Here is a 27,597-nt window from a genome sequence, read left to right as displayed (position 1 = left end):
GCAGGTACTGATGGCAGAGCCTCCTTACATGCAATTCTCCAAAGAAAAAGTGGTGATGTGGCCGCACCCAAACTTTGTGTCCAAATTGATTTCTCAATTTCATTTAAACCATGCAGTATATTTGCCTGTGTCTTTTCCTAAGTCACATTCATCTACGGAGCAGCAGTGTCTTCACATGTTGGACATCAGATGATATCTGGCCTTTTATCTGGACAAGATTAAACTCTTTTGGGCTTCGCCTCATCTGTTTGTGTCATATGCAGACCATATGAAGGGACAGGCAGTCTCCTTACAGACCATCTCTAGGTGCATCACTTTCTGCATCAAGACTGCATACCAACAGCTTCGGTTACACCTCCTCTCCAGGCGTGAGCTCATTCTAGGAGAGTGCAAGCTATGTCAATAGCATTCTTAAGTGACATCTCAATACTGGATATTTGCAGGGCTGCCACATGGTTGTCGACACATACGTCGACAACCATTATGCCGTTACGGTGGTCTCCTGAGCAGATGCAAACTTTGGGAAGGCAGTCCTGCAGTTCATGTTGTTTAAATAGATTCAGAGCCCCACTCCTTGGGGATGCTGCTTGTTTGTCACGTAAGTGGAATACTCAGCTGCATCTACTCAAAGAGGAAGAAATGGTTACTTACTGTAACTGTGCTCTTTGAGATATGATGCAGACATGTATTCCATGACCCATCCTCTGACCCCTCTGCATCAGAGTCTAATATCTGGGCATTCTGTGTGAATGAACTGAGAGAGGTTGGGGCAGCACTGTCTCTTATACCCAGTGGATGGGCTGTGTGCCACCGCCCCTCTAAGGCAAAATTCTCTGGCTCCAGTACACTAGGTGCGTACACACCCAAGTAGAATACGTGTTTGCATCACATCTCAAAAAATCACAGTTACATTAAGTAACCATTGCTTCTGTAAAAGTTACTAATACTAATACAGAGGAAAACTGTAGGTTGATGCAGAGCTGTGTGATGCCACTTTCACAAACAGATCACATTTTCAGAGATAGTGAAAAAAGAAAAACATTAACATCTTTCATTTCTATTGACCTTGACACATATCAGAATTGATTGCACTGTATAAAAGCATTTATTTAAACCAACTGACCATGACAATTGAAGCCAATAATCTCAGTTTAAAAAAAAAACTCGTCATAAAATTTTTCTTATGGCCCCAAATTGGATCTAAACCCCAAACAAATATTATTATTTTTTGTGTTACTGAAGTGCCTAGGAGGGTCATGGACCAGGATCCTACTCCTACTCTGCTGTACAAACACAGAAGAAAAAGATTGTCCCTCAATGTCCTGGACTTCTGAAAGTTTGGATCTGCATTTAAACTTTGTAGCTCATCCCAGTTTGACTTGTGTAAAGAAGTACACATTAGGAGTTTGATCTTTAGAGGTGCTGTGTGCATTCAGCTCCAATTGACTTCGGCTAGAGCTGCAAGTGCATAGTCCTCTGACTTTGGGGGACATTTTGCTTTGATGGTTATGTATCCAACATACCATGATAAATACTACATTCTTTTTTACACTTAATCCACATAGTCATTTAAAGAGTAGGGCTCCAATCCTGCAAACACTTAAGCACATGAGTACCTTTGTGTACATGAGTATTCCCATTGAGTTCATTGGGACTACTCACATGTGTAAAAGTCCTCACACATAAATATTGGCAGGATTGGGTCCTTTGTTTGAAAAAACAGTGAATTTTTTGAAGTAGCTGTTTTCACAAGCAAAATAGTATGGTTGATACTCTTTGTAAAATCTTATAATTTAAAAATAACCACAGAATGAGATTTTCAACCTAATTTGAGTTGATGTTTGTACACACAACCCCTCTTAATATATCAACTTCTAATAACTGTGCATAGGAAACAATAAGTCTGCTCGCCTATATATATGTAGGAATACTTTTCAATTATTGTTTCCTTCTTAAAAAACAAACAAACTATGTTACTTCTGGACGGATAACCAATTGTTATATATTTACAGGAGGTCAGGCAACAAGTCTGTCATTATTTAGCATTCTGGCCTAAGCCTGCTCCCAGGCATGCACCTGAAAATAAAATTTTAGATCACTCCAACAAGCATGCAAGCTCCTTTTCTAAGATGATAACGGAGAAAACCCTCCTCCACCCTAACTTGTTAATTGATGTTGATGGGGTTCACTGCTGAGCTGTTACCTAGTATAGGAACTGAATTAGATCAACAGCTGAGAGAAATCTCTGAAGAACAGTAAAGCTCTGTGTAGGCAAAATTAGAACTTTAAATCAGGCCTTAGAAGGAAAAAGAACTCAGCTGATGGTTAACAAACCAGACTTGGTTGTCTTTAGTTTTTACTGGTGTGTTTGTTTTGTTTCTGAGATTTTGCTCCTGTGAGAAGTACTCCTGCTGGAGGGTCTAGTCCACATTGAAGTAGTCTGACATGCATGACAGATGTATGATGTCTCCTCAAACTAAGCACATTATTCTGGGGGTAAGCAAATGGTGAAGGAATGAAGGCCAAATGCTCAGTGTGCTTTCATTTTGAAAATGTTGCTTGTTAACAAAATTAAGTTAATTGCAATTAAACTGTTACACTTTTCTGTAATGGTTTCTCTTATCTAGCTGTGCTGAAATCTTGTTTATTAAAAATGGTACTCTTTTTACTAACAGTCCTAATTCTCTTTTTAACGTTCACTTTGCTAAATAGTGCTGAATCTTTGTTATTATGAGAAACTGCAAATACTAGGAGGATGCAGGAGCTTACAAGAGGCTGTTGCTGAGAGCACTTCTGTCTGGAACTGTAAGAAGTGTAGTCATAACAATTTAGCCTGTGTGCGTTCTACATTTTTTAGCATTGGTCTTACTTAAACACTTTACTGTATATCTCCTTCCATGTGAGAGCAATGGGACTCTCTACTGGCAATAACCTTGAAGTACACATTTTCTTTATAGACACAAGTTGCACTTTGTATCTTTTTCGTTCAGATTAGATTAGTTTATAATAGGATCATGAGTGTTTATTTTATCTATAGTTAAGGAGAGCTTTGTCCCAGAGTGGCAGATCCAAGCCAGAGCTGTGCTCTGAAATAAAAGATAACAAGATATCAAATATTTTTACAGAATTACTGTTTGTTCTGTATTGTAGTCTTTCAGCATAGAAAAGAGAGGATAGATTAAAAAAAAAGCAGGCTGAGATGAGTGACTAACATTAAATGAAATAGGAACTTGAAGCCTTTTTTTAATTAGAGATTTAAATAATGTTGGCAGTGAAGATTTGTAACATAAGCATCAGAATAGTTTTTCAGGCTCCAGTGTTTTTCTTCTAAAGCCCAGTAATGCTTTGTCTTGTGTAATGGCTGCATGGTTATGTCTCTTTCCTCAGTGAAGAAACCAAGATTGCTTTTAGTGGATTATTTAAGAATAGCTATACAAAAGATGATTTGTTGTTTAATTTTCACACCATTATCTTACTGTCCATTACTATTCTTTATCAAAGATTAAATGTGTTTGCATTGGCCAGAGTAGAGAAATGATGGTGTGCTATAACTAGGGAGATGGGAGATCTGAGGACATATTGCCCCTGAAATTGTTTTACGTATAGATGTAAAGGAGTGCACTTACATGAAAATCAGCTATTATACTTGTAGTTTTAGCCACCTTTAGAAAATGCTTGCAAAGTTTATAAAGCTACTTGAAAAATACTTTTGTTTTGGTTGAGAGGAAAATTTAAGACAAAAATATGATTATTCAAATGTGAGAATTTAAACAGTGTGCTCACAGATATACTCATTTCTGGATATAAAGATTCAGGGCCTACATCTCCATTGCTTTGCTCCTGGCCTAGTGATGATCTTGTGTGCTTCCCCCTTCACACAGGTCTAAATGATTTCACAAATTGCAAGGCAGTAGAGAACCAGACCAACAGAATATGCCAAATAGAATGAATCTTTTGAGTGCAACCCAGGCATCCAACATTTGCCAGTGTGACTCAAAAAATGCCATCTTTTGCCAAATGCCAAAAGATGCTACTATCAGAAGTAGTTATTCCACATCTTTCCATTTTAAAAAAACAAACAGTATTCATTGAAAGTAACAAGGTATGAATATGTTTCAGTGGTTTTTATTATAGTCTGTCCTATCCTCACTTCAGTTCTTAAAAATCTTTGTGTGTCATAGAAAATGAAGTGTTACTTCTAAGCTAGAACAATGAGAAATTCAAGTTTGTTTTATATTCTGTGGGTCAGTTGACCTTTATTAAAGTATTCTTAAATTCAATGCTCATTAATACAATATTTCACTACATGTCTTGTCAGAGCATTTTTTTTTCTTTTTATGATTCTGATTTTGTACTGCGCCTATTTGGAGATCTGATAACCTAAGTAAAATTAGGGATGGGGAGAGGTTTGAGGAAAATTTATAGGAGTTTCATGAAAGAGTTGCCGTGGGGGGCTGCCTCAGGGCAGAGGGGAGGGGGAGCTGCTGCGGGGGGGGGCATCTCAGGGTGGAGGGGGGGCAGGGAGCTGCTGCAGGGCAGGGGGGGGTGCAAGGTGTGGTGCAGGGCCTTGTCTCCCCCACACTTTGTGACAATTAATGATAACTTTTGAAAAACTGGCACTTATGTTGCAGCACAATTAGACAGAATACATAATTCCACACAAATTCCAATTGACCATTTCATGCATGTGAGTACCTATTCTGCATGTGAATTTGCATATATGCATCCACATCTATATATTTTGTGTCCCTAATTTAGGACATCCTTTGTAAAAAAAAAAAAAAAATTGACTATTAAAGTCAATTGAAAACTTACATATTGCACAACCACCAACATACTAAATATTGAGATACATAGGATTATGTAGTTGTAAGAATCTGTAACAGCAGACTCAGTAGTTGGTCACAGTATACTGAAGCTGTCATTCTGTCCTTAACTTACCCACTGTGGATAGGAATTGCAGAGGATTCCAGGCAGAGTGGTATCCCATGTATATACTGCCACAATATTTATCCTTGCTTTTGCCAGTTTACATAAGACCTTTCGAGAATTTAACACACTTTCCCTTATTTATACTTGTGTAAGCGGGGGAATGGTCCCGCTATTGTGGGGAACTTTCCTGGCTTCTGCACTCCCCCAGTGAAGTGGGCTAGTGAAAGGATCTGAGTCCTTGCTCCCACTTCCTTTACCCAGAGGCCTCCCTGCCCTTGAGGACTCCCCTTCCACTCTCCTGTCTGGCAGAGTCCTCGTAACCCCGACAACGCTGGGCCCAGGATCCCTGGGGGGCTCGACCCCCAACCCTGCTGTGGTCACCCAGGACAGGGGCTAGGGTTTCCCCACTCCGGGATACTCTCTCTGCACTGGGCACCTCGCTGACCCACTGATCATTTCATACAATTTAAAGCAAATACAAGTTGTTTAATAAACAATTAATTTAAAAAAAGAATAAGGAAAAATGGGAAAGGTTAAAGGAAAACACATCACCCCACTCTGTGGCAGGGAACATCACAAACAGTGTCTCTGGAATGTCAGGGCAGTTCACAGTCTGTTCCTTGTAGGTCCCAGACTCCTTCTCAGGCCCTGGCTGTGCTGCAGAGACGCTGCGGGTTGGACACTTGCTCTGGCCACACACTCTCAGGCTCTAGATGGCAGGACCCTTCTTCCCAGCATTGCCCCTGCCCGGTCGGGGTTATGATCCCCCTCCAAGTCTGGCCTGCAGAGCCTCTTGGCTGAGGCGTCTCCCTGTGCTGGGCCCACTGCCCGGGGTCCCCCCTCGCTTTTCCCAGCTGCTCACCATACCTGGCTGCAGCTGCTCCAGCTCCAGCTCCACACTGCCTCAGCACGGCTGCTGCTCTGCCGTCAGCTCCCTGGGCTGCTTCTCTGGCCCCTCTGGCTCTGGTTGCTGCAGCTCTGCTCCCAGGACAGGTCTGCTCTGCAGGCTGCTTCTGTGACTCTGCTCCCAGCTCTGACCTGCTTCCTGGGCTGCTTGTCTGGCCTCTCTGGGCTGTGCTCTGGCTTTGGGGGCTGCAGCTCTGCTTCCAGCAACTTAGCTTGGGCCCCTGCTCTCTCCTTAGCTCAGCCCCACTCTGTCTGACTCAGGCAATTCTAGTTCACATGGAGGAAGGGACCCCCCTGGCCTGCTGACTCCCTGATTAGCCTGCCCGACCTGTCAATCAGGCTGATCTGGAGCATTGGCCTCTCCCCATTGTTCCTGGGGACTGTCAGTCTCAGGCTCCTGATTTGCCATCGACCCTTCCTCTTTTAGTGCTGGGAGCTAGCCAACCATAACACCCCCACTGAATGTTAGTAAGGGGGCAACAGTCCCCTTACACTTGTATCATTTAGTGGAACTTATTATTGTAGTTGACTATCTTTTATTTATTTTGCAATCTGCTACAAGCAAGGCTAGGAATTCTTAAAGAACAATGGGATGAAGTCTGTTCTGTGCCTTTCAAGATGCACAGCCCAGGAGGAGAGAAGACCAAGGTGGATCTAAGTCACTTTTGTGCTGCCTGGATTTTCCCTGTGTCAGGAGACAGTGCAGCTCTGCTGTAAGTTAGTTTAGCCACTGGGCTGCTCTAACTTACAGCAATTGTCTTCACTGCAGGGGAGAGTTACTGAAGACATCAAAATCACTATAATGCTCATTCCAACTACACTAGGGTTACCATTCGTCCGGATTCCCCCGGACATGTCCGGCTTTTTCGGGTTAAAAATAGCGTCCGGGGGGAATTTGTCAATGTCCGGACTTCCCCTCCTCCCCCCTCCCATGCAGAGCGTGCGCGCGCTTACAAAGCAGCCGGTGCTCCAAAAGCCAGAGCCAGAGCCCTGCTTGCACTTCCCCCTCCTCCCTCCTGAAACTTGACACCACTCCCCTCCTCTCCCTCCCTCCCCTGCACTCACAGATCGCCGGCTGTTCGTCTGGAGCTCCGAGCCTGCTGCCCTCCCCCGCTGTCGAGCGTGCTAGGGGGCCGGGGGCCAGAGAAGCGGCAGGGAGGTTCGGGGGGGGGTAATCAAGAGACAGGGAGCAGGGGGGAGGGTTGAATGGGTCAGGGAGTTCGGGGGGGGCTGTCTGGGGGTTGGGGGTGTAAGGTTTTGGGTAGTCAGGGTATAGGTGGGGGGGTCTCAGGAGGGGGCAGTTAGGGGACAAGGAGCGGGGGGGGTGTTTGGGAGTTCGGGGGGGGCTGTCTGGGGGTTGGGGGTGTAAGGTTTTGGGTAGTCAGGGTATAGGTGGGGGGGTCTCAGGAGGGGGCAGTTAGGGGACAAGGAGCGGGGGGGGTGTTTGGGAGTTCTGGGGGGGGCTGTCTGGGGGTTGGGGGTGTAAGGTTTTGGGCAGTCAGGGTACAGGTGTGGGGGGGTGTGTCTCAGGAGGGGGCAGTTAGGGGACAAGGAACAGGGAGGCTTAGGTAGGGGGTGGGGTTCTGGGGGGCAGTTAGGAGCAGGGGTCCCAGGAGGGGGCAGTCAGGGGACAAGGAGCGGGGGGGGGAGTTCGGGGCGGACTTTCTGGGGGAGGGTGGATAAGGTTTTGGGCAGTGAGGGTACAGGTAGGGGGTAGGGTCCTGGGGGGCAGTTAGGGAGAGGGGTCTTAGGAAGGGGCAGTTAGGGGATAAGGAACAGGGAGGCTTAGGTAGGGGGTGGGGTTCTGGAGGGCAGTTAGGAGCAGGGGTCCCAGGAGGGGGCAGTCAGGGGACAGGGAGCAGAGGGGTTTAGATGGGTCAGGAGTTCTGGGGGGGGCTGTCAGGGGGTGGGGGTGTGGATAAGGGTTGGGGCAGTCAGGGGACAGGTAGGGGGGTAGGGTACTAGGGGGCCAGTTAGGATGTGGGGAAGGTCTCAGGAGGAGGCAGTCAGGGGACAAGAGGCAGGGAGGCTTAGGGAGGGTGTGGAGTCCTGGGGGGCAGTCAGGGGACAAGGAGTGGGGGGGAGGGTTGGAGGTTCTGAGGGGGCAGGAAGTGGGAGGGAGTGGAAGGGGCAGGGGCGGGGCTAGGACAGGACGGGGGCGGGGCTAGGACAGGGGCGGGGCTAGGGCAGGGCTCCTCCCGTCCTCTTTTTTGATTGTTGAAATATGGTAACCCTAAACTACACAGACATTTGTAACTTTTGTTACTCAATAAAATTCCTTCAACTTCTGATCCTAAGAGTCCATTCTTTACTATTTCTCTGAGTGGCTTCATACACAGGTGGCTTATAATGTGCATTTCAGGGAAACTTGTGTTTATATTACAGTACTGACTGCATGGATACTATAGCGATGGTGGTTTTGTGGAAAAAGTCACATGAAAACTATTAGGGCTGTCTATTAATCGCAGTTAACTCACGTGATTAACTAAATAAAATTAATTGCAATTAAAAAAAATCATGATTATTCGCACTGTTAAACAATAGAATACCAATTGAAATTTATTAAATATTGTGGATGTTTTTCTACATTTTCATATATATTGTATTCTGTGTTGTAATTGAAATCAAAGTGTACATTATTTTTATTACAAATATTTGCACTGTAAAAATGATAAAAGAAATAGTATTTTTCAATTCACCTCATACAAGTACTGTAGTGCAATCTATTTGTCATGAAAGTGCAACTTACAAATCTAGATTTTTTTCATTTCATAACTGCACTCAAAAACAAAACAATATAAAACTTCAGAGCCTACAAGTCTGCTCAGTCCTATTTCTTGTTCAGCCAATCGCTAAGACAAACAAGTTTGTTTACTTTTACAGGAGATAATGCTGCCTGCTTCTTATTTACCATGTCACCAGAAAGTGAGAACAGGCATTTGTATGACACTTTTCATAGCCGGCATTGGAAGGTATTTACATTCCAAATATGCTAAACATTCGTATGCCCCTTTATGTTTCGGTCACCATTCCAGAGGACATGCTTCCATGCTGATGATTTAATGTTATAGCAGTCTTATCATCTGAGACTGCTATAACATTAAATACATGGCAGAATGTGGATAAAACAGAGCAGGGGACACAATTCTCCCCCTAGGAGTTCAGTCACAAATTTAATTAATTCATTATTTTTTAATGAGCATCATCAGCATGGAAGTATGTCCTCTGGAACTGTGACCTAAACATGAAGGGGCATACGAATGTTTAGCATATTTGGAATGTAAATACCTTCCAATGCCGTCTATGAAAGTGTCATGCAAATGCCTGTTCTTACTTTCAGGTGACATTGTAAACAAGAAGCAGGCAGCATTATCTCCTGCAAATGTAAACACACTTTTTTTGTCTGAGCAATTGGTTGAACAAGAAGTAGGACTGAGTGGACTTGCAGGCTCTAACATTTTGTGTTTTATTTTTGAATGCAGTTCTTTTGTACATAATTCTACACTTGCAAGTTCAACTTTCGTGATAAAGAGATTGCACCACAGTACTTCTATTAGGTATTGTATTTCTTTTGGGGTTTTTTACAGTGCAAATATTTGTAATAAAAAATATAGTGAGGACTGTACACTTTGTATTCTGTGTTGTAACGGAAATACATATATTTGAAAATGTAGAAAACATCCAAAATTATGTAAATAAATGGTATTCTATTATTGTTTAACAGTGCGATTAATCACAATTAAATTTTTAAGCACGTGATTAATTTTTTTAAGTGTGCGATTAATACATTTTTTAAGCATGTGACAACCCTAAAAACTATGCATTTAATGACAGGCTAACTAGACAGATGGCTGCATCTATTGTTGGTGCTATTATTATTATTTAAAACAAGCTACTGGGCATAAAAATAGTTGACTGAATTTGTCTAAATTTTATTTTCTCTTGAGCTGATCATTAATATGACGCATGTGCCATATTTTAGTCCAGTTTGTCTTGTTTAATTTTCAGCACATTTTGGGGCTGAAATGATGCTGAGAGTTTGACAGTCTAGAGTGCTCTTCACTTAAAACTTATTAGCTGTCTGGTAATAAGACATAGTAGGTTCCCAGCATTGGAGAATAAATCCTCTTTGCAGCTTTGCTAATAATTCCAGTCAAAGACAAGTTTTCCTTTGAATGTGTTCCTACTGACCAAAGGACATTAATAGTAAATGTTTTAACAATAATGGTACATATAATTACTTTTTCATTTTCAGACTTCATAACCTTGGATATTGGCTCTCAGCCCAACCAACCTCTTTGCTTCCCTCCTCCATTGCTTTGACTTCTAGGATAACTTGTTTATATCAATAGCAACTTTTAAATATCAAAGTAGAAGGTGTTTTTAAACTGTATTTGAATGGATCTTTTAAAAACCATTGCATGCTCAAACATTGTCAGACATTTTACAGATTGCTGGAGAACCAGTTCTGCATAAATAACTTAAGGAATTTCAGTCTCTCATTTAAGATCACATTTAAACCTCATTTGCCCAAATTAAGTAGAGGGAGGGTCATATTAAAACAATGACATACTTATTCCTGGGTAATAATAAATACAGATGATATTATGGTAGTCCAATAAGTAATACTACTATACAGTTGATTGTATGATAGGATTTGAGTATCACATGCATGAAAATATGTTTTCAGACAAACTACATTGTACGCACATAAAAGTCAGGAAATAGTTTATAAACTTCTCAAATATCTTTCACTTTGAGGGACGTCAGTCAGTTTAGACCCAGTTACCTATTTTCCACACACATCTGATGCCCTATCACTTCCTCTGTTCAAAAATGTTTACATCAGAAATATGAAAGCAAAAATGATAATTACTAACAGTATGAAACACACAGCACGTTAAGCTTCCTATATTAATAATATTGTGTTCCTCATCATGGGCTTTGTCACACATTGTGGTATCACATTTGGGGCTTGGCAATTTGTGAGGAATTAACTCTTTCCTCTGAATTACATGATCACATACTATTTCTCAAACAATATAAGCACTGCACAGCATATTGTTTATATATCTAAATGTCAAACATGTTTGGATTTTTTTCATGGCTTCCAATTCTGGTACACTTGCACTATTTTAATCGTCATAATGGTTGAGTGTAAATGTTCTGTATTTGACGTATGTAATAAGATCTCTGCTTTAGAAGGTATGTGTTTAAATTATTTAAATACCATCCATGTACAGTACACTTCCTGTTTAGCCATCAGCACAGCCTTCCTAGGATGCAATTCAACAGCTCAGTCAGCTCACTGTGAAGGTAATTTAGATGCAAACTTAAATAAGTCAGGAAAACTTTCACTATTACTCTGCTAAGATGGTGTTTTCTTAATTTATTTAACTACTGTTCACTGATTACTTGTCATATGACAGATTTTTGTGAATTCTGTCTTACACATATAGACTAATACACATTCTTATTAGAATATTTTATACATGCATATGCAACCATAACCTCCTTTTCTGACTTTTGAGTGCTTATCAGTGCAATTGTAGTATTTTCATAATGTAATTTTATATAAAGGATAATATACAGTAATATACATGAAGAGCTATAGTATAATAATATTTGGTCTATTAATAATTCATTTTTAAAAACCTCCTGAGTTTTGATAGTGATGTCTGTGAGTCTATTTTTGTCTTCCGACTTCTGAGAGGATGCAATTAGAACTGTTTTGAAACTGAATTTATAGTCCATAGGGAATTCCATCATTTTAAAAATTTCTTTTGTCCCAAACTGGAACAAAAAGTCAAAGTTTCCTGCAGAATTAAATTTCTAAAAAAAATAAAAGGATTTTAGAAATAGCAAAATGACCGTATCAAAGTGCTTCATTTTGTTATATTAGTTTATAACAGAATATGAGATTTGTATATTATAAATTATAATAGTCAAAATGAAGCACTTTGATATTTTTTTATTGAAAATGTCAACAAAATTGATGTTTCTGCAAAGCGTTTCAATTTTTTTAATCAGAATTTGTTTTCAAATAGAAAAACTGTTCAGTTGGAAAATGTTACATCATCTTCAATTGTAATGTTTCCACACAATATGCCAGCTTCTGTGTAATGAGTAAACTTATATTTATAGTCATCACAAATAATGCAAAGTTTCATAGAGTAAAACACAGCAACTTGCTCTCCAGTTCCAGAAAGTACTAGTTTAAGATGATCAAGTTGATGGTTTGAGTTAGAAAATAAATCTCTGTCAGTGTATTTTAAATACAAAAGTAGCTTTACAGTTTGTACTATAGATTGGTATGAGCAGCATGATATACTATTTAGGTACAGCGGTTGTGATTATTTCCTTTCTAATTATGAGATGGCTCAAAATCCAAACTCTTGATAAATATTGACGTGTTAAAGGTGATCATTGTATTAAGACTGCCTCAGTCTCTCTTGTTGAAGCTGTTCCATTTTGTATAAATAATTACATATTCCTTGGGCTAGAGAGTGAGAGAGAGAGTGACTCTCCTGCCCAGTGGTTAGGGCACCCATCTGGGATGTGAGAGAATCAAGCTTAAGTCCTGCTCCAGTGAATATTTATTTATACAAAATGGAACAGCTCAAACAGGAGAGACTGAGAGCACCCAGCATCACATACCAAGTAGTCTGGTGGTGAGGGCACTCACCTGGGATATGAGAGATGTGAGTTAAGGTCCCTACTCCCCCATCCCAAAGGGGTGCCCTAACTACCAGGCTACTTCCTATAATCTCACTCTCTCTTTTTGAGAGAGATGTAGGTTTCATCTGGTAGGGGCTGGGCTGACCTGGCTTAGATGCCTCACTTCAGGGGATGTTTCACAGCTGCCAGTCCCAGGTGGAGACAGGTGCCTCCCTCTAGCCCATTAGTCAGGAGCCCTAAGTACCTTTTGAGGGTTGGCTGACTGAAAGCCCTTTCCTCTGCATTTCGCTTCTGGATAGCTTAGGCAGCTTCCTGTTTAATTTGCTGGCTTTTGATGATCCTTTCCTTAGGCACTGAACTCTCCCATACAATGCATGTGGAGCCTGGGCACATAACTCGGGACTGAGCATTCCAATAGGTGGCAGGGTATCTAGAGGTCAGGTGTTGCAGTGCCTAAGTACCTTTAGCATGGTATGGCTGACCCTGAAATTTGAAAATCTTTCCCGAGAGGAGAGAGGGATTTTGTGTAATATCCAGATCTTTCTATTGGAAATTTCTTGGTGGCAATAACCAGGCAGCTTGCGATCGAAAAAAATAAATACAAAATAAACTGGATACAGGGACCTACACACCAGTTCCCACCTTGCCTACTTATAGTCTTTCCTGCATTTCTGATTACTAACAGAAATCTAACAATTTTGGGACAAAGGTGGTAGCGTTTGTCATCATCCCATATCACTTTTCAGCAAAAGAGCTCTGCTAGTGGCTTGCAACATACTGCATTAGTTCTATAGAAGAAGGATTACTTGTTGATCATGGTATATCTATTATGCCACAAACTGTGTAATGCTAAGGATAAATGACACCAGTTAGCAAAAACACTTATTTTCTTAAGAGTATGTTTTCACCATAATGTATGGAGAATTATGTTCACTAGTCCTGTTGTTGTTGAGAGTTATGTATTTGGCTCCCTATTGACTGTTGAAAATGTATGCCCAGTGCCAGGTGGCACTCATAAGCACAGAGAGTGAATAGGGCCATTACAAAGGATATGCACTGCTAAGTCCCACTTAATCTCTATTCTGAGGTCTGAAGTGGGACTTAAGTGGTAGATAGGCCTCTCTGCACAGGAGTGAATTTTACCCAGAGTTCACATTTCAGCAGTGTCTTTAAAAACAGGCAAAACTGTGTTATCCAAGAATTTTTTAAAAATAAATGCCTACAAGGCAGCCAACATTACTCCACGTTGTCAAATGTTCAAGCCTCAGCATTGCTCGGGGGGTTAAAAGCATGCTGTGAATGGGAAATAAGATAGGAAGCTATAATGAGGCCAAAGGCACTACAACATTTAGTGAGAATCATCTTAAATGAAAAAATTATTGTCCAGAAATATGCAATGCTAATTTGTGCCAAAATTACATACATGAATAAAAGGAAGAGAGAGACAGAATTCCTTCTGGGACCTGCTTCATTGCCATCCTCATCAGATAACCTTTTGTTTCTGGAATGAGGAGAACAGAATGCAGGGCTATTATAACTAAAGTTTACAAACACTTTTAAAATATGAGTTGATCCCAGTCATTCCTCACAATTTGGGACTTGGTACTTAAATCATTACCTAATTTTATAAACACAAATGTTTTTATAAAGGTTGGGGATTAAAGCCTTTTCCTTGTGAGAAAGAGAAACAGCACTGAGTTTAATGTCTCAAATATGGAGCTTGCTAGAAGTCTGCAAAGAAACTAGGTTACCTGCAACTCTAGTGCACTCCTTAACAAATGAACACAGGCCAGAAATCCTGGTTGCTCACATTGGCTGGTGTTCCCAGCTATACTTCTAAGGAATCCCCACAATTTATTTGGAGCAGTCCACCCAAGGACATTGGGAACTAGGGATCCCCATCACAATCCATTACTCTCAAAATTTGGGGAACTTTTGTGGATGGGTGGGTGGATGTGATTAAAAACAGTTGACTAAACTTCACTAAGACTTGTAAATTTAACCTCTGTATTGCAAGCTAATACAGTACAGCAGCTCAGCCACAATATGGTACGACAAAAAGGGTCAAACCATTGTACTATCCTGTCACAGACTATTTTTTCCCAGATAACTTTTTAATTTAAAGAGCCTGTGGTGTTTGTGTAACACCGACAGACCCCAGTTGTCAGCGGGTGGGATTGAATCTGGGATCTCGGGAGCTTGGTGCATGAGCCTCTACCACATGAGCTGAAAGCCAACTGGCTGTTAGCTAAGGCTGTAGAGCAGACTCATTAATTGCTCTAGATGGGATAGAACATCACACCCAGAAGGTGTGTGGGTTACATATGCAAAGATTGGTTCCAGTATTGCAGTTTCTGGGTTCAAAAGTTCATGTGCTATTTGTAATATAACCTTTTGCTTGGATACAAAATTATGCCTATGTTTGCAACGACAGTCTCTACAAATCTTCATGGTGTTAGCTTTTATTGGTTTAGGAATGGGGGTGGTGGCACTCTTGCAACTCTTGTGTTTTGGGCCCTGACAAAAGGCCTTAGGGGTACTCCAATTTACACTCAGCTGCCTATGTCGCAAGAGGCAGTGTCAGCAGCCTGGACTCAATCCTTTTTCTATCACCACATCCTGTATGCTACTTGCTGCTGGGGTATGACATAGAGTTGCACAAGAGTAGTTTTACAGCACAAATAATATGGGGCTAATCCCCTGCGGCCCAATCTGTCATATTTATAGCCCCTTTATGCTGTCCAAGTGCTGCAAAGTGGCCACAATAAAACAGGCATTTAGGCCCCACATCCTTGCAGAAGGTGTCAAATCTGTTTGTGACATGTTATCTTTTGGATTGAATGTATTAGCATCTTGCTGTAAGGAGAATGGCAGCCACTTACAGTATGTGACTTCCCATGACATTGCAAGAACACTATCATGTTATCTCCTCCTGCACTACAAGATAACATGTGTCCCCAGTGTATGTATATTTTAAAGCTGTGAAACTTCTGTAGTTAACGTTATCACTGAAGTATCCTGAAATAGAAAACTCCAGGCAGGTTGGATTGTGTTGGAGAATGGTTACCATAATAACCAACCCCCTCCTCCCCCCCCCCCCAAAAAAAAATCTGTGCATGATAAGCAGATTCAGTGTTTAAAAATAAAGTTTAAATAGTATTCCAGCAGCTCCACAGGGATATATTACATTTAATTCTATTCATTACTTTGAGATCTTCTTTGTCATTTAAAAATGTGTTCAGTCCAAGAATTTTATATCTAATACATTTCAAATTACAATAATTCTCATCACTCTCAGCAACCATCTTTGAGGCATATACCATTCCTAAAATACATTTACAAACTGGCCAAATTGTGTGTGGACTTGTATTGCAGATGATGGCCTTTGTACATAAAGCCAGATATAATCTCAGTGCTAACGGAGCACAAAGAGTGCTTGAAATCAGTGCAGAATACCTCTGTGAGCCCCTTTGGGAGTAATGCTCTCTGCATGCCATGGAATGGGATTGTGTCTTAAAGGCACTGCCTAGTTCCATTTTTTCTGAAACAAACTCTGCATCCACAACTGTGGTGAAGGGGAAAGGAGGCTATAAGTGAGAATGATTTGCAACATGGTCACTAGTGAGGACTGCTACAATGGGGGCAAATTATGTACAACTTAATGGCTGCAGTTTAACTCTGCACCTTTTAACATGCTGTGTGAGTTTGCTGAGGGGTGGAAGGCAGGCTGTCTGGAATGACAGAAAAATAATGCAGAAAAGAACAAAAAGGGGGAAAATATTGTTGTAGTGGAGCAACAGGTGACAAGTGAAACACAGTTTCCAGGGCCTGCATTTTCCTATAGAAACTGCTATCGCAAAGTTACATCATGTAACACTCAGGCTACGATTCCCAGCTTGTAAAGATACTCACCCTAGCTCTTATCAAGGTAGCATGCTAAAAATAGTGGCATAGCTGTGGAATCACGGGAATTAGCAGTGGCGGCATGGACTAGCTGCCCCAAATACAAATCCACCTGAACGCCATGGGTACATGTAATACCAAAAGACCCCGGTTGTTGGCGGGCAGGATTGAACCTGGGACCTCTGGAGCTTAGTGTATGAGCCTCTACTGCATGAGCTAAAAGCCACATGGCTGTTAGCAAAGGCTGGAGCAGACTCATTAATCTCTAAGTGGTCTTGGTGCCACTAGAGGGGACAGAACATATTCAGGGCAGCTTGCCCATGCTGCTGCTGCTGCCTGTGCTATCATGGCTACACTATTTTTAGCAAGCTGGGAATCACAACCTTAGCTTGTAGGGTAGACGTAGCCTCAGTTGATATGGAGTTAGTAACAAAGAAATATATTTACATAAAGTATAATTTTGAATCAAGTTTATATTTTTCATTCAGTTTTTAACCTTATTCATTAGTATAGACTTGTATGGCAATGCCAAAAGCCTGTTACTAGATATATTTTAATGTCAAGTGTATGTTTGTTCATATTAAAAAAAAAAAAAGAATATTAGTCTTAAAGTTCATTTTCTTGTTCCCTTATATAGAAGTTTCCTTTATTTCTTCCTGCAATGCAGTCTTATAGAGCTTTCAATGATTCTGCAGTTGTGGTAGCAGTGAAAGTGATATTGAATAGAGACTCCGGGTAAGCTTCATAGAAAAAAGTTCTTAAGCCCTGATATTTGTTCTGATTTATTTAGTCAGGAGTTTACAATTTGCCGATTTAAAAAAAATTAAATGTACTTGCAATCAATTTTATCTGTCCAAATAATAGAGAAATTCCAGGGTGTGGTGACACTGGTGTTGATAAGTTGGTTGGAGGTGGTTGAGTGGAGGAGGCAAGTCATCCAAGAGGAAAAACAAGGGCTCCTCAGATTCCCATTTTGGGGTGAGATAAGTTCTCATGAGTTCTCTACTGCAGGTAAATGAAAAGTCGTCAAATTGTAAATAACGTTGCTGAAGTTCTGTTCTTAGGAGAAGTAAAAGATGTTTACAGGAAACAAATCTTGTTGCTAACTACACAAGTGAGAGTTACGAACTGTTGACATTCTTCACTAACTTGAATCTGGTTTAGGTACTAGAGCTTCAATTGCTTTCCATTCGAGTTCCTGTAGGAAAAAATAGCATGTGCTGTTGAATACAAGTTGAGCACTTCATGTTTATTGAGCAGCGTCTGTTTAGTCTATTAACCTTGACAACCATGTCAGCAATTTTTCAGTTTGTTTTTCCCAAAGGCACTATGTTGCAGTATTATGATATACAAAGTTATTTATAGTGTAGGGAATTCGTAGCCATGCTACGTAGACATTGGCCAGGGCTTAAATACCAGATCCTTCTGCTAATCCAGCTACATTATTAGGTAATTTGGAAAGTCAACATGAGATGGGGAATGGAGATTGGTACACATGGCATAATCTAAAAAATGACAGCCTGGGTTTTGAGCCAAATATTTTTAATATCATTTGACATTTTTTTTTTGTTATGAAGGGAACAAAATCTACAGGAACATAGAGAGGAGACAAAGGTAGTGTGTGCACATATGGAGGTGGGGAATGTTCAACTGTTCATGGATTTTCGTTCTCTAGAAGTGCCATTAGCAACCAACCTTCAATTAAGTTATTGTCCTTGTCCCAGTCCTATTATCCTTGTCCAGCCAGTCCCAGTTCTCCCCTTACAACCCAGCTCCTTGTCAGAGCTATCTCCTTTGCCTTATTCCTCCACTCCCCACATTGGTACCTCCAATCTCCTTGTCCAGGCAGTCTCTGTCTTCTCCTCTTTCCCCCAGGTCCTTGTCTAATCTAATTTTCCCCTCTCCCCCCCCCCCCAAGCAAATGGGCTTCTAGTCTCCCACCAATGTTTCCCTCACCAGCACCCACCCATACCAGATCTCCTTGCCCGCCCAGGCTGCCAATCCCAGTTTTTCCACTTTCTCATCCATCTTTGGTCCCAGTTTCATCAGACTCCTTGTCCCTTTCCCTCTCTTCAATCTGGCTTTGGTCCTCTCTGCATTCAAATGAGACGGCTTCCTCTTCCAGGCTGCCTGGGCTTTGGAGGAGAGACCAGAGGAGAGACAGGTTCCCTGATCTTTACTTCTGGTACCCTGCCCCATCCCAATCCAGAGCTGCTGGGAGCGAGCAGCGATCACAAGAAAAGTCTGGCTTTGTCCCTATAGCCCTGGGATGGGCACGCTGAGTTGCTCTGTGGGGATGGTGCATGTGCAGTGTGGTCAGCACAAGGAGCTGTGAGAAGCTCAAGCATGGTCAGTGAGGATAGCTCTAGTAAGTCTCTACTGAACATGTGTGAATATGACATACTTTTCAAACTCGGGGTATGTCCTTTGAAGGCACAGGATTCTTTATTACTTCAGATAGTACAAACACCTGCAATGCACAGTGCAGAGAGATGCAGGGGTCTGTTTGAAACAGGGTTGCACCTTAAATGTCTCAAACAATTAAACACTGATGGACAATTAGATTCTGTAGTCCAATAACAGTAAGCCACCTGGCTTAAGTATTTTTTCTCCTTTAAAGTACATAGTATCCACGGCGTGGTCTAACATGGAGTAAAACAACAAACTGCGCCTGATTTTCCTACCATATTCCTAGTACATTGAACCATTTTAAATGGGACTCAAACTAAATTGTCTGTCTCTATACCACAACAAACCCAGCCGGCAAGTGTAGGGAATGTCTAGAAATCACCACCTCTGAGGAGCACAGTGGGGTAGTGTCCAGAAAGTTCAACCACTGCAAAAACTTGTTATCAATGTAAAATCAGAGCATTCCTTTTGTGTATGACTTACATGAACTATGATTTTTTCTTCTCCGCCGTCTCAAAAAAATACGGCTTATAACTTGGACAAATTTGAAAAGGTTTTCTCCTGTGAAACTTTAAGCCCCTGCTCCAGAGCATGGGAGTGCTAGCCCTTTTCTCACCGCAATTTTTTAAACACACTTAACACACAATTTTTTTAAAAACTATTTTTCTAAAGGACATATCTTCACCATTCATGAGAACAAGGATAGGGGAACTGCTTTGGCTAAAATTTTCAAACAAATCAGCTCGAGGCAGACACCCAGCATGGAAAATTTCAACCCAAATGATTAAAATTTGATAGTTATAAGCAACTGAAATTAGGGTTTTATAATGGGAAGTGTCAGAAAACCTTTATTGGCAGTGGTCCCAGTTTAGCCATGAAGAGAGTAAAGAAAGTTCATCTTTTCAGGCATAAAATATATACAGTACTACCTGAACAATATTTTTCATGAATATGTTCAGAAGTTTCACTATGGGTTCTTTATGCCCAAATATGCTGCAGTGTCACAGTCACACTATGTATCAGGTTACAGTATCATTGACCCTGCCAATCAGTAGACCATTTTAGTTCATATGACCTTGTCTCTCTTCATTGCGTTGTGTAGAATGGTATCTCCAAAAGAAAGAAGGGCAAGGAGAGAGAAGCAGCTGAGCTGTTTTAGGTTGTATTGATTTCATATCAAAATAAAAGTGGAAGGGCAAACTCTTGATATCAGATTACAAGAGAACATCAGTGAATTGGCGCATCACATACTGTATTAGTCAACTGCCTAGAGATTCAGGTTGCTGTGTTTTCTTTATAAAATCCTTTATAGGACTTGCTAGACATGTACACTAATTAATTGGGATTCACACTATTTTTTTTAAAAGTCCTCTGCTCCAGTAACCAGGCTCAATCAAAAAACAGACAAAATTATAAACTGGGGAGACGTATTGCTTCTAGGATACTGATGTTTGGTCCACCAGGGTTATATGTAGAAATAGTCTTTTCTTAGTCTGGAGAGAGTGCAGGCAAATCAAAGAACAGGCTGTCCTGCTAAGTAATGTAAGAAAAAATGTATTAGTAAATGTTACGTATATATCTACAAAAGTGGAATTAAATAAAATACAGCTGCTACAGCGAGGATTTGCAGAGAATATTTACAAGCTGTGGCCTAGCTGAGGCCCACCATTTGAAACATCCCTGGAAAAGAACGGCCTTTTTCCTTTTAGAACTAAGAGGATATGAAAGTTGATAAACCCACCAAATAAAAGAGATAGGCCAAACATCTTATTTGTATGAACTAATACTTGATATATGCTTTAACAAGTGTTTCCTCTTTCAGTGGTTATTCATTCACTACATAAGTCTACTTCAAGGGCCTCTGTGCATTCCCACTAGTGGCATGGACAGATAAAGGAAACTAATCTAAACAGGGGGCTAAGATCTGTCAAACAGAGGGCATGAGGTTCCTAATGCTCTTTGCCTTGTGTGGGTAAGGGTTGCACTCCTTTATATGTACTCAGCCATTGACATCAATAGTAGGGTTACCATATCTAACAAATAAAAAAAGAGGACCCTCCACGGGCCCTGGCCCCGCCCATTTCCCCAACTCCACCCCTTCCCCGCCCTGACTCCACCCCCTCCTCCCTCCCACTCCCAGCCACGCGGAAAGGGCTGCCCGAGCGCTACCGGCTTCACGGTTTGCCGGGCAGCCCCCAGACCCTGTGCCCCCGGTCGGCGCTTCCCCAGCGCAGCTGGAGCCCGGGAGGGGAAGCGCCCAGCCGGGGGCGCAGGGTCTGGAGGCTGCCCGGCAAACTGTGAAGCCGGTGGCGCTTGGGCTTCGGGCAGCCCCCTTGCCTCCGGACCCTGCGCCCCCAGCCGGGCACTTCCCCTCCCGGGCTCTGGCGGCGCAGGGTCCGGAGGCATGGGGGCTGCCCGAAGCCGGTAGCGCTCAGGCAGCCCGGCTCTTAAACAGAGCCGAAGAGTCAGGGGAGGAGCAGAGCCGCCGCGGCCGGAGGCTCTGCCCCTCCCCTGACTCTTCGGCTCTGCTTAAGAGCCGGGCTGCCCGAGCGCTACCGGCTTCGGGCAGCCCCCATGCCTCCGGACCCTGCGCCCCCGGCCGGGCACTTCCCCTCCCGGGCTCCGGCGGCGCAGGGTCCGGAGGTATGGGGGCTGCCCAAAGCCCGTAGCGCTCGGCTCTTAAACAGAGCCGAAGAGTCGGGGAGGAGCAGAGCCGCCGCGGCTGGAGGCTCTGCTCCTCCCCTGACTCTTCGGCTCTGTTTAAGAGCCGAGCTGCCCCAGCGCTACCAGCTTCGGGCAGCCCCCATGCCTCCGGACCCTGCGCCGCCGGAGCCCGGGAGGGGAAGTGCCCGGACGGCGGTTGGGGTCCGGAGGCAAGGGGGCTGCCTGAAGCCCATAGCGCTCGGGCAGCTCGGCTCTTAAATAGAGCCGAAGAGTCAGGGGAGGAGCAGAGTCGCCATTTTCCCGGACATGTTCGGCTTTTTGGCAATTCCCCCCGGACGGGGGTTTGAGTGCCGAAAAGCCGGACATGTCCGGGAAAAAGAGGATGTATGGTAACCCTAATCAGTAGGTGGCATTTGTGCAACTCTAACAGATGCTGCTTTGGTAGTGGTTCTGTGACTTGACACCAGGGGGTGCCATCTCCCACAAGTGCAAAAGCACAGAGGTGACTCTAAAGAACAAGAGTTACCAGTAAGTAGCCTGTATATCTCTTTTATACTGTGCTTGTAAAGGATATTTAATAAGACTTTACAAAAAATAATCCCACCCTTTTTTTTTAGTATTAGCTATGGAATGATTTCAGTGGGTCAAACTCTGAAGTCCATATTCATTTGTTTCTCAGTTCTTACTTAGACAAACTGTAACTTTAATGAGTTTGCCTAATGAAAGTTTCACTGTAACAAGTGAAGTGAATGGCTTTAGGCCAATCCCAGTGTTGTAGATTGGGACACTTTCCCTTGATGTTGAGGCAGTAGGTGTGATTTTCTGTTATGATGTGATGGCATTTTGATAAAGATAAGTCACACTGTTTGTATTTCTCTAGCAGACCACTGTAGAATCAACCTACATTTGAATCATGAACTTTGAATGTAAGTAATAGAAACCACCCTAGTAAGGAAGAAATGGTGCTGGGGGGTGAATTTGGCTTTCATATACATTGGTGTAGGTCCCCTGAAGTCAACGAAGGGCTGAATTTTGGCTAGCTCAGTTAGTTTGAAAATTGAAAAGTGTCTACTACTCTTGATTCCTTAAAGTTAAATTTTTTTTTCTCAATAATATTTTGAGTGCTTCATCTGAGTCCAGTATTTACTGCATGTATAGACTCGCTTATTGCAAACAAACCAATTAAGTGTCTGTTCATAATAAAAGAAATAGAAACGGTACATCATTGATATCACCGAGCTCTCTCTCATCACAATACGTCACTAGAGTTCTAGTTTTCACTACACTGGCTCCTTTTGCAACCAATCAATACAAGGCCAGCGACATGTGATTAAGAGCAGAACCCTAAATGAATACCCCAGCTCACCCCCTGCATTGCTCTGCTTGTAGTAATGGATTAACATAACACATCCTAGCTGCTGCTGCTGCTGCTTTTCTTTGTGGAATTTTTTTACTGGTGTAGCTTGCCAGACCATTTCCTTAACTGCTTACAGCAAGAGGTTTTGTTTTTGACTCTGAGAACAATACTTAAAGAGCATTTTGAGCGTGGGAAACAAGTACTGGAACTCTATTCCAGCTGTAGAAGCTGTATCGCTTAGACAGACACTAAAGAGACGCTTCGCTCTTACTTTAGGACTTTATGGACATGTAAGATCCTGAAGGTGCAGATATGTATCTTTATGGCAGTGAAGATTATGAAGTGGTAAGATGTGAATTAAATGTGCTTTTCTTGTGTTGAGTATCTTTCAAAAGTTAATATACAGCTTTGAATTTCTGATCAATGCCATTTTAAAGGAATTAATTTGATTATTTAATATGCATTGTTTTTCCTTTTTCTTAATTCTAAGTAGATACAAAAATAAATTACTGTAATTTTATTCATAATTCTTCCATGGTCTAGCAGTTACAAAAATTAGATTTTGCATAAATATTGAAATAGTTAAGTACAAATTGGTAGATTAAAATTAAATTGACTTTATTTCTGTCATATTGTGGTGATGTGTGTTAGTACAACTATACATATAGATTTGAATCCTTTGACTAATATGGGCCAAATTCAGCACTCTGCTCAACAGCACTGTACACATGAATAAGTGGAGCAGGATTTGGCCCATAGCATAACTCGATGCAGCTCCACTGACTTCCAAGTATTTGTACCCACTTCCAGCAGGTCTGGATTTGGCTATATATGTGTAGAAACACTGGGAAACTGTTTTGTAGAAAACTTCAAAACATTTCAGTTTAATGCCTAAATCTACCTTTATAACAGTTTAATTGAAAAATTGTATGAGATCTGGCACCCTCTCTGCCTAAATCTTCGTGTGAAATAAAATCTACATAAAGACGTAGTAAGAGGAACTTGGAGGGGTGGGGGGGATGAAAAGAGTCTCTCCTATGTCATCTGCTACTTTTATGGGATAAGAAGTCTGCGTATTTTACAGACTGAGGCCTTGATGCTGCATTGTATTCAGCATTGATGGACACCTGTACACCCACAGAACTCACTGCAGGATCAGGACATAACAGGTTTTAGAGGAAGATGATACAACCAAAATCCTTTAATCAAGAAAGCTATCCTACAGTACATCCAAATAAAGTTCTGCATTACAAGTGGCAGGGCAGATGCTTATGGTTTTGATTACTCAAGTTTCTTAAGTGTACTGTTCTTCTGAAGTCTGAAAGCTCCATTTATTGTGCTCTGGATACTTCCACAATCTCAAGGAATTAATTTGATTATTTAATATGCATTGTTTTTCCTTTTTCTTAATTCTAAGTAGATACGCTTTTGTTTTTTGTGATGGTTATATTTTAATTTATTCAATCATTACAGGAAGACAGGTGAGAAGATCATTTAAAAGCAGGGGTTAACATATTGATTTGCTTTAAGTTGCACAAAGATTCACAAATTCTAACAAAATAGATTGAAAAGAACTTGTAGCAGACAAATCAATTATAGAGGAAGCTGTTGTCTCATAGTTTGAAGTAATATTGTGCCCAGTTATAACTAGGATGGGCACAATTAGATTTGTTTTTTTGTTTGTAATTTTGATGGGTAATATCGAATGTTTATTTTTAAGCATTTTCTATTTTTATCTATTTGAAGTTTTACAGTTGCTGGAAATTTTGGGGGTGGGGATCAGACAATGACATCAGACATTACATTTTGTGTCAAAACAAGCAAAATAAATATTCGTACATAAAACTCTAAAGTAGCATTTTTCTTATTTTGCCTATCTGTAAATTTTGATTATAAATGGAAATATTGTTCCATCAGTTTGCGGATACTCGGGGAAATCAACTTTTACCAGTATGTACCAGAAAAATCTAATCCTTCCAAGCCTAGTTATAGCATGCAATACTCTTGGCTAAATTGTTAATTTTGCAAATATTTTTGAAAAGTTGCAGCATTTAATTTTAGCAATTATGTTGTTGATCCGTTAATAAATAAGAAATTGAACAAGTAACCTCTAGTTCTAGTTGCAAGACATTAAAGAGACTGACTTTCCACTCTCTTGCATTTTGTGTAGTCATTTACACCAGTACAAAGTGGGTACAACATGATATGATTTTGGTAGCATTTTACACCCTCTTTGTACTCTTTTTGTACAAGAGTAAATTACTATACAAAGTGCCAGGTAGTGAAGAAGGAGGCCCAAAATGAATGAGCCATTTTCCGGCTATACTGAAAGGACAGGAGACATTTGATATGATTTTAATCATGCTGCAACTTTTATTATTAGCTATGTGGGACAACCCGGCAGATAAAAGTGTACAGTGCAGGTAACCCCATGTTTATTCAATAACTTCCCAGGGGGCTTCCACCAGCCCCTCTCTTTTTACATCCAGGTCCCCCAGCCAATCCATTGCTGGGCCCTTACCATCCACCCTTCCTCGTAGGAGGGTTAAGGTGGGCTATAAGAAAGGAAGGTTGGCTCCCTACCGTACCAAGCATAAGAGCCCCAAGCCCCAACATGCACACCCCATTCCATTCCTATAACCAACATCTCCTTTTTAAGTCCTTTTGCTAGGCCATTTATCCGGTCACTGTATACCTTTCCTATGAGGTATACAGTGGACATCTGCCCCACACTTATAATCACATATAGCCTAACTCCCTTCATGCCACATGTCAACAAATCCTTTCCCGAACCTGCTGTGGGGAAAGCGAAAAAACCTCAACTCCACCTAGGCCAGGGGTGACCAACCTGTGGCTCCGGAGCCACATGCGGCTCTTCAGACTTTAATATGCGGCTGGAGCTACAGGCGCAAACTTTCCAGTGTGCTGGGGGGTGCTCACTGGTCAACCCCTGGCTCCGCCACAGGCCTTGACCCCACTCCACCCCTTCCAGCCACTTCCCCTGAACCTGCCATGCCCTTGCTCCTCCCCCTCCAGAGCCTCCTGCACGCCACAAAACAGCTAATTGGGAGGTGCAGGGAGGGAGGAGGAGGCACTGATCAGCGGGGCAGGGAGGCGTGGGAGATTGGGAGCGGGGTGCTGATTGATGTATTACTGTGACTCTTTGGAAATTTACATTGGTAAATTCTGGTTCCTTCTCAGGCTCAGGTTGGCCACCCCTGACCTAGGCCAATCTGGTGGTAAGGGAAAAATTCCTTCCCAGTCCCCCTGAAACGGGGCTAGTGCAATGCCCACAGCAGGTCTAAACCAAACCTGGTATTTCACCACCTAAAGAGGAGGGAGGGTGGGTGCTGCCTCAGCCGGCTCCATGTGAAAAGGCATTTCACCACATGGGCTGCCCCTTTTAAACTCTTCTGCCCATTCATATTCCACGAGATGAGTCAGTGTCACCCCTTGTCCCCTTTTGCATCAGTTTGACCTCTCTCCATCCCAGCCCCCAGCCGTAAAACACTGTTCCCTTCATTCAGCCACACAGACAAATTGCCTCCTCCCTCTCAGCCCCGCTTATAGGTGCAGTGCTGGTGCGGTCATTGTAAGGGAATCCTGGAATTTTCTTACTGTTAAGTAAGGATTTAGGAATACAGTTGAAATTTTGGACCCTAACCTAATGAAAGACAAGTATCCTCTTTAGGTGTATGTAGGAGGATGAGGGAAGGAAAGCTATTTAATTCCCTGAGATTTGGCAAGGGAGAGAGACGAAAGTCATAAAAAGCAACTACGTTTCAATATTTACAGTGGGCTATTGCTTGAAGGAAGTTTGAAATGTTACAGAAATAGTAAGTTGCTATTATCCTCAGAGATTTGTTGTGGAAAAGTGAGCAAGCTCATGTCTGAAAGATTGAGTTCTTCAGTTCCAGAACCTAAGTTACAAATTGTTGCTGAGTTTACATGGGCAAACATATTTTTGACAAACCTATATGCTTTCAGAACTGTAAATTTAAAATTATTTCATGCATGACTTTATCATTCCACTGGTATTTAGGCAGAACTCCTAATTGGTTCTGACTTTATAATTGGGTGTTCTGCTTAAAAATCATGAAGTAATTTGAAATCGCACACAGAAAATTTTTAGAACATGATGTACTGAGTCAGGATTCTTAATAGGCAAGTGAGTATCTAGTTTTCTGTATGAATCTGTAGTTTAAGAAGCCATATGTTCTGCATTGAGGAAAAGACACTCATATTGTCATCCCACACAAACAATTACCTATGAGTCGTTACACAACAAACTATAGCCAAAAATGTGACAGCACAGAATCTGTAGATTTTCTTTTAAGTTTAAGTTTGGTGTTTATTTCAAATAATGTTAAAAAATGAATCTGAGGTATTCTGGTAGTACATGTAAAATTTGATTCTAACATACAAGACCTGAGATTAATGATAAAATTAAAGACAATAAGCTTGAAAACATTAAGAACATAAGAACGGCCATACTGGGTCAGACCAAAGGCCTGTCTAGCCCAGTATCCTGTTTTCTGACAGTGGCCTATGCCAGGTGCCCCAGAGGGAATGAACAGGTAGTAAAGTGATCCATTCCCTGTCACTCATTCCCAGCTTCTGGCAAATAGAGGCTAGGGACACCATCCCTGCCCATCCTGGCTAATAGCCATTGATGGACCTATCCTCCATGAATTTATCTAGTTCTTTTTTGAACCCTGTTATAGTCATGGCATTCACAACATCCTCTG

The 27,597-nt window shown here is 41.8% G+C and overlaps 1 protein-coding gene across 10 annotated transcripts in view; it reads left to right on the top strand.

The window, feature by feature from the left end:
• CACNB2 (calcium voltage-gated channel auxiliary subunit beta 2) overlaps positions 1-27,597 on the top strand; it is a 382,138-nt gene that overhangs the window by 213,491 nt on the left and 141,050 nt on the right. Inside the window, exon 1 of one of the 10 annotated variants that reach the window (XM_065582999.1) lies at positions 957-2,496. The exons of 7 other annotated variants lie outside the window; for them this stretch is intronic. In XM_065582999.1, coding sequence (XP_065439071.1) covers positions 2,446-2,496 — 51 coding nt within the window. In that variant the 5' untranslated portion in view covers positions 957-2,445. Of the gene's footprint in view, positions 1-956; positions 2,497-22,863; positions 23,195-27,597 lie in introns of those variants that run through there. 2 more of the 10 variants (XM_005308121.5, XM_042857507.2) reach the window with 2 other exon arrangements.

The sequence above is a fragment of the Chrysemys picta genome, chromosome 2, assembly GCF_011386835.1.
Source record: "Chrysemys picta bellii isolate R12L10 chromosome 2, ASM1138683v2, whole genome shotgun sequence".
NCBI classification, from domain to species: domain Eukaryota; kingdom Metazoa; phylum Chordata; order Testudines; family Emydidae; genus Chrysemys; species Chrysemys picta.
Note: the sequence above shows the minus strand (reverse complement) of the source record. Positions and strands in the feature narration are given on the sequence as shown.